This window comes from Papaver somniferum, chromosome 11, assembly GCF_003573695.1.
Source record: "Papaver somniferum cultivar HN1 chromosome 11, ASM357369v1, whole genome shotgun sequence".
Taxonomy (NCBI): Eukaryota; Viridiplantae; Streptophyta; class Magnoliopsida; order Ranunculales; family Papaveraceae; genus Papaver; species Papaver somniferum.
In genome coordinates, this window is record NC_039368.1 from 18,125,692 (window position 1) to 18,133,188 (window position 7,497).

Consider the following 7,497-nt stretch of genomic DNA (forward strand, 5'->3'; position numbering starts at 1 on the left):
CAATTTAAAACACACACAACAGACCATAAATTACTGTAACAACATGTTGGTGTACAAACATGTACATAACCACCACAAATCTGAGAAATACAACTTTAAAACCCACATAACACGCCATAAATCACTGTAACAACATGCTGATGTACAAATCTGTACAATCCAAAACAACTCTGAGAAATGCCACTTCAAAACACACACAACATGCCATAAATCACAGTAACAACATGCTGGTGTACAAATCAGTACACATCCACAACAAATCTGTGAAATACCACTTTAAAACACACACAACAGGCCATAGATATGAAAGTAACAGATGATATTACCTTTTCCCATTTGAGTAGCGGTTGAGACTTCTATTTGTTGTTGTTTTCCTCTATTTGAAGGTTTTGATTTCTTTTTCTGCTTAGCTGGTGATGAATTAGGACTTCCTACTGCTTGAATATAAATGTTGAATCTTCTTCTCGTTGTTCTTCTAATCTCTCTGAAACTCTTCTATTGCTCTCTTGAATGGATGGTTTCCGGGTAATTGATGATGATTTTGGACTGTTTTTTTTTGTTGTTGTTTCTTTTTCACCGTGATGTTACTGCTACTTTATTGATCATTAATGACCTTTGACGATAAAGTTTTTCTGATGATGTTTTGATTTTCATCGGTTAGGGTTTTGATTTTTTTTCTTCTATGATTTTTCATTTTAAATAATTTCTTTTTATTTTTCCATTTATTTTTCCAGTTTTATTTGGGTGGTGAACGTAGCGCTTCTACATTCACTTTGTCAGTTACAAACGATTTTTAATTTTTTTGCACGTGTGCAAAATGAAAAGTAGGGGTGAGCACATGCCGATTTTCAACTCACCTACATCCAAAACAATTCACTACGGATTTCAAATTTGGCACACGCATCCAATCCGATATCTAGCGGATTTGCATCCGATTAATATACGGATGAACGGGTTGGATGCGGATAATCCAATGGATTTGTTTTATAATTAAAGTTTATAATAGAGAGATAAAGACAACAAGTTTACATATGGTTTTAGAAATAAGACTACATTATTTAAGGGATTAATTGGATTTGATAATGTTGTGAAGTTACTCAAAATTTGAAGGAGAAGAACAACCCGACCCCTTACAAGATGTTTTTGGTGTACTTGGGATCAAGTATGTCAACTTATACATATATTGGTTTTGTATCCTGTAATCTCATCAAAAGTATGACATGGCAGAAATACCTAATTTGGAAACAACAAATATACTGATTTCATATTTGTATCGAAGAAGTTTGATAAAAAAATGAACGGGTATGGATGTCCAATGAATTTTCAAGGTTACATGTGGGTCCAATCCATAATCCGTTTGGATTCAAAAACTCTATCCGTATCCAACCCATTAGTGAAAGGTTTGGGCATCCACTTGTAAAAATACGGATGACCCCGACTAAATCCGCGGTTTTCGGGACGAATGCTCACCCCTAATGAAAAGCGTGCGAATGAGTATAAATATCTTTATATCTTTTCAAATAATTTCTAGACTAAATTATACCTTGTTAACTCGGACTGAATTAATCCGTACTTTTAGACGCATTTTTGGACTAAACAGTTTTTTCCCCTTCTCACTTGTCTCCGCCTCCCTTCGTCGGTTCGTCCCCTAGTCTGGACTCTGATAGAAATTGGACGAATGGATGGACTGGATGCGGGTAACACCAACTGCCCAAATAAAGAGCTCATGAATAATACTAACTTAAGGCCCAAATAACGTAAATCCCTACCAAAAACCTACATCCGCTGAGTTAATCGTGTTGAAAGGAAAACAAACTCGAAGCCGAAAAAGAGAAACAGTAGAAGAACAAAACCAACAATGGCGACGAATGGTGTTTCCAGTGAAAGTTACAAGGCTAAAGAAGCAATCGTTTATGCTCTCTGCAAACGATACTCCATCGAATCAGTAAGTATCCAAAAAATCAATTAAAATCTTAGCTTCTTCAATTGCATTACTTTTTACTAGGTTATTAGCATTCTTAAGTAATTTCTCCAATCTAATTTAGTTGGTTTTTTCTTAAATTAATCTTCAACTTTTGGTCCTTGATTTATAATTATCTTTGACGATTGAGTAGTTTTATGGTTCATATACTAGAGAAACAGTCTCAGTTAACTAGACATAGGCTTTGTTAAGTCAAGACCTTTCGAGATACCATGTAAGGCTCGAAAACCTAATTGTTACCTCTATCGCCTGTTTGTTTGCATGTGTGATGTGTATATGTTTTAACTTGATTCATGATTGGTTTCTAAAACTTAGTTTGAACTATCTGTGAACAGGATATCTCAAGTGAAGGGATTCTAGGAAATGACATAAAGACACTTGTATCAAACATCTCGAAATTATCGACTGTAGGCACTCCGAAAAACGAAGAGGAGGTAAAGTTAACTATGGTGATGGATATGTTTTGAGTTTCTGATATTAGTTGTTCTTTTGTTTATTCTAGTCATGCAATTGTAGATGTTGTATGCTGTTACGTGTTACTGCCAGTTTCCTGATAGCATGTTAATTTTCTTAGTATACGATTGTTGATCTTTCAGACTTGGATACAAAAGGAAATAAAATTGCTGATATCTCCCCAAATTTTTAACCATTTAAAATGATCTATCAGTTGTGCATTGGTTAAGTCACGAATGAATGAAGCTGACTGGCTCTATTGCCGCTAATTATTGGGTGTAGGTGATGAAATGGGTAGCATTTGCAGACAAATTTCTAGCTGATCTTGGAGCTCGAGCTGAAATCCTCAAAGGATTGAACGATGAATTAATCCTTAAGACTGTACTTGTAGGGGGTGGGCTCAATTCATCGGAAGCAGATATTGTTGTATATGCAGCCTTGCATTCATTTGTGGTACGCGATATGACCTTCTTTTTATTTCCTGGTTTTCTACACTTCTCAGTGGTTCCTTGCTCCTACTGTTTTAAAGTTTTATGAGCGAGATTTGGTGTAACTTGAGTTATGTGAGTAAGAAGACTAAAAGAGATATTGGAGCTGCCTCTTCCTTTCAAATCAAAGGATTATTGGTTGATGTTGCGCTCTGATGAACAAGAATTTCATTGGATGAGCACAGTTATCTATACCGTATTCTAATTTTTTGTGTACTTTTACTAATGCATCATATCAGAATGATCTTTCAAGTACTGAGAGGCAGAAATACCCCAATATGCTGAGATGGCTCGACTACATCCAGGTAATCGGCTTAGCCATGTCTTGTCGCATTACTGACATAATTCTCATTGGCCTTCTCAATATTGTTCTTGTAGCATTTCATTATTCAAAAATGTTTTTTATGCTTATAATTTTTATTTTTTTTATTTTTTTTTGGGGTCTGTAGAACAAGGAAGATTTCAGCAACGCACTTCAAAAGATACAATTGGAGAAGATTGGATTTGAGTTTCCTGTGAGTTACACACTGGTCTATATGTAGAACATTTTAACAAGCTCTTATTGATTCAAGAAGATAAAATGCATTTAACAGTTCTTTTATGGTTACATTTGTAGGTCTTAAAAGATGTAGGAAAAGTGGAGGCTGATGCAAATCCAAAAAAAGGTGCCCAGAATATTAAGGCTACAGATAAGCCTGAAGCAGTGTCAGATTCAAAGAAAAATGATAAGCTAGAAGCAGATTCAAAATCAAAGAAGAGTGAGACTGAGGTAATCCGTTCGCCAATGGTCCTAAGTTCTTTTTGACTCATAATATGGACGCTGCAGCTTTGTGTGGTTTTCTGTTTCTGGAACTTTGCCGTTAGTAGCGAGAGTTTCCTAATTCATTCTATCATTTGCTTAAAATGTGTTTTATATCTATGGGTTTGATCTTCTCCTCCTCGTCATTGATCTTATCGTTTGGGTTGTTACAACTGTAAACATAAAGTCATCATGTAACTATTGAATTTCGTTTAACTTCCACAATGACTCTATTTTATGTTTGCTGAAAACTTCAGAAAAAACTTCCAAAAGATGCCAAAGCCACCAATGAGAAGAAAGCATCACCTGATACATCCACTAGCAAAGATACAGAAACTAGTATTAGCTTACTTAACATAAAAGTTGGTCTTATTATCAAGGCATGGAAGCACCCATCCGCGGACAGGTATTTACTTGGATTAAGCTTGCTTCCTCTTTTCAACGGTATTTTTGGTTAGCACATACCACTCTGGAAGGTTGATAACCCACATGCTTTCCACTTTATTATTCTAACTGGTTGGATTCGTCATGTCCAATAGGTTTGAATGTTTATGTTGTAACCAATCTAAAATATTGTTTCCATTAAATAAACAGACAGGAAATACATTTTGAGAAGTTCCTTGACAATATAGTTCTTTGGACCTTGTACTTATTCATGTTTCTCTATGTAACAGTTTACTCGTTGAGGAGATAGATGTAGGTGAAGGAAGTGTGCGTCAAGTAGTCAGTGGCCTTGCAAAGTATTGCAGTCCAGAAGAATTAACTGTAAGTCTGTAAAGTGTTTTATGTCACCGTTATGTTTCATTGTTTGACAGGGGGCTATTAGACATGCTAATGTGATTCTACTCAAAGTTTGAGAACCCTGATTAATATCTTGATCCTGTGTTTGTAAAGTGTTTTATGTCATCGCTATGTTTCACTGTTTTGGTTACATTGGTTTGGCAGGGGGCCATTAGACATGCTAATGAGATTCTATTAAAAGTTTGAGAACCTTGATTAATATCTAGATTCTAGAGGGTTACTTTCATGTAGCGCTAAAAAAAATTATATACCATGCAGAATCGTCGAGTGGTGTTAATCACGAATGTGAAGCCTGGAAAGCTACGTGATGTGACGTCTGCTGGACTGGTATAGTTTCTTGTAATCCTCGTTGTTTTGTCTGTTCAGTATCATTTTTGCACATATTGGAATTCTCTAGCTGGACTGTGCAACTTATGAGTAGATTGTGTTGATTTATATTCGAGTGGGCCTGTGTCATGTTTCAGGTTCTCTGTGCTTCTAGTAAGGACCAAACTGTTGTGGAGCCTTTGCTTGCTCCAGAAGGTGCAAAAATTGGAGAGCGTGTTTCAATATCTGGGTATAAGCCTAAACTAAATTCTTCAAGCATATCCGAGTATCTATTCATGAAACATCTTAGTCGTTCCCTTAAAGGAGAAAGTAGGGATATAGGATGAACATATTTGAGTAAAGACACAACATCTATCTTATCTTAAATGTTCTTTTATATAAAAAAATTCCTTTCAAGAGTTTGAGTTTATATTATTAACTTCTACATTGTGAATGTTTTCATCTAGGCACGAAGAAAAGCCAGAAGATGTCCTAAACCCCAAAAAGAAGCAGTTGGATAAGATCACACCAGTATGTTATGCTGCTCTTAATTTTATTTTTACAATGGTGTGATTTTTGCTCATCCACGAATATGTGTTCAACTGATATACATTTACTAACGTATTCAATCACTTGGTCTGTTGGGTGCAGTATCTTTCAACCGATGACAAAGGCATTGCAACATTCAAGGGAATACCGTTCATGACGTCTGCTGGGCCATGCACATCTTCTATTCCTAATGGAACTGTCAAGTGAAACATGTCAGATTTACTTTCTAGCTAGAAAATGATAAATGAATCACAAGCTATTAGAATGCGTGACTTTTATGTCTGTTTGATGGCATCATGTCTACATCTGCCTCTGCATCATTCAGATTTATTAAACAAGTAAATTTATTTTTAAGCCTATCAACAAATTAGTCAATGTGTAGAATCTTCTTAATCACTTTTTACTTTTGAACAAGTCTTACTGCACTAATTTTTTTCTTTGTTAATATTTTTCGGGGGAAAAACCTGAAAATTTACCCAGGTTCAACTAAGGAAAACCTTGTTGATCTATTCAAGTATTCAAAAATTGACAAATAAACCTCTAGACCAAATTGGCAAATAAACAAAAATATAGTTCTTGGCTTTGCATTTTACCCAACAGGTAATATTACCGAGTCCAAAACACGTACTGCTTTACCAATTCCACCAATGTATAGTGGAAATCTCAACCTATAAAAATAATAGCATTAAGGAGCATTATTTTTATAACTGCAAACACTTCAATATAATCAGAAGCCAAACACCAAGTTTTGAAGAAAGAAAGCCATGGCTGTCTTGTCCAATATCAAAATTCCATTCCTCTTCTTCTGTATGATCCTTTCTTTCACTTCACCATGTTATTCTGACCCCGACCAGCTACAAGACTTCTGTGTTGCTGACCTTAACGCTACCACGACTTTCCTAAATGGGTTTCCTTGCAAACCAGTTTCACAAGTTTCATCAAGTGATTTTTTCTTTAGTGGCATGACCAAGGAAGGGAACATCAACAATATTTTTGGGGTTGGCGTTACTCCAGGTAATGTTCTTTCATTTCCTGGGCTAAATACACTTGGACTTTCAATGAACCGTGTCGACTATGCACCTGGTGGAGTTAATCCATTGCACTCGCACCCTAGAGCAACTGAAGCTGGAGTCATCATAAAGGGAAAAGTACTTGTTGGGTTTATAAGTACTACAAATGTTTTCTACTCAAAGGTTTTGAAAGTTGGAGAGATGTTTGTGATCCCCAAGGGACTTGTGCACTTTCAGAAAAATGTCGGAAAAGGGAAGGCTGTCACCATAACTTCTTTCAATAGTCAATTACCCGGGGCTGCCATACTTCCTGCTACTCTCTTTGCATCAAACCCTCCGATCCCTAATGATCTTTTGGCTACGAACTTCCAGGTTGATGAGACAGTCATCACTAGCATAAAATCTAAGTTCGGTTCTTCCTAAATTTCTTCGTATCCTATGATGAGATTCTTGTAATTTTATGTCTTGCGCAAATTGATTGTATCCGCAGTTATGTTTATTAGATTTGATATAATAAGGGATTGAACATCCCACTGTTTTGATACTTCACTGGATCCATCTGTCCATTTTGCTGCAGGGGATTGTCTTGTAAATTACTATTTTTTCTGTCATTTGTGAATGGAGAGGGCTACCTAGAGAGATTTGGCCAGACTGACCAGGGAAAGTTATATATTCTAGCGCATGACAAATCTCTATATCTTATGTTCATATGGTAGAGACAGGATTCGACGATCTCAGAGTGGCATTTTGAAGGAAAATCACGTTAAAATCCTTATTCTTGCCGTATGTAGAGTTCGAAATTTTGTCGGCAAACCTCCGAATACCGTAATCATGGATTTTTTCTTGACAGGAATATCAGAGATTCAGAGAGTGTTTGAATACCAAATAAGAAGAAACTTTACAACTTAATCAAGTCAATAAGCCAAAATTTAACTTAGAAACCCAATTTTAAACCGACTTTTAAAAGCGAAAAAAAATATTATTTTTTTAAAATCGAAAAAGAAAAATTGTTTAAAATACCCCATTTCAGTTAGTAATTTATAAAGTATCTCAATTTTTTTGAAAATTTATAAAATATGATTCTGTCAGACCCACATTATTAGTCATTTT

The 7,497-nt window shown here is 35.6% G+C and overlaps 2 protein-coding genes across 2 annotated transcripts; both read left to right on the forward strand.

Moving 5' to 3' along the window:
• The first annotated feature begins 1,776 nt into the window (after positions 1-1,776).
• LOC113320332 (tRNA-aminoacylation cofactor arc1-like) lies at positions 1,777-5,791 on the forward strand. Its single transcript, XM_026568247.1, has 12 exons — positions 1,777-1,945; positions 2,317-2,415; positions 2,717-2,887; positions 3,162-3,227; positions 3,372-3,437; positions 3,539-3,691; positions 3,979-4,127; positions 4,396-4,486; positions 4,781-4,849; positions 4,987-5,078; positions 5,296-5,359; positions 5,480-5,791. Exons 1-12 carry the CDS (start codon positions 1,859-1,861, stop codon positions 5,582-5,584), a joined length of 1,212 nt encoding a protein of 403 aa, XP_026424032.1. The 5' UTR covers positions 1,777-1,858; the 3' UTR covers positions 5,585-5,791.
• Positions 5,792-6,080: 289 nt separating this feature from the next.
• On the forward strand, positions 6,081-6,931 carry LOC113325424 (germin-like protein subfamily T member 2). The gene has a single exon (XM_026573630.1). The coding sequence runs from the start codon at positions 6,142-6,144 to the stop codon at positions 6,808-6,810; it is 669 nt and encodes a 222-aa protein (XP_026429415.1). The 5' UTR covers positions 6,081-6,141; the 3' UTR covers positions 6,811-6,931.
• Positions 6,932-7,497: the final 566 nt, after the last annotated feature.

Excerpts from the sequence above, each read along its gene's own strand:
- LOC113320332 (XM_026568247.1), top strand. The coding sequence starts at position 1,859 with ATGGCGACGAATGGTGTTTCCAGTGAAAGTTACAAGGCTAAAGAAGCA. Across the intron at positions 1,946-2,316 it reads AACGATACTCCATCGAATCA|GATATCTCAAGTGAAGGGAT; the intron begins GTAAGTATCCAA and ends ATCTGTGAACAG. Across the intron at positions 2,416-2,716 it reads CTCCGAAAAACGAAGAGGAG|GTGATGAAATGGGTAGCATT; the intron begins GTAAAGTTAACT and ends TATTGGGTGTAG.
- LOC113325424 (XM_026573630.1), top strand. The coding sequence starts at position 6,142 with ATGGCTGTCTTGTCCAATATCAAAATTCCATTCCTCTTCTTCTGTATG.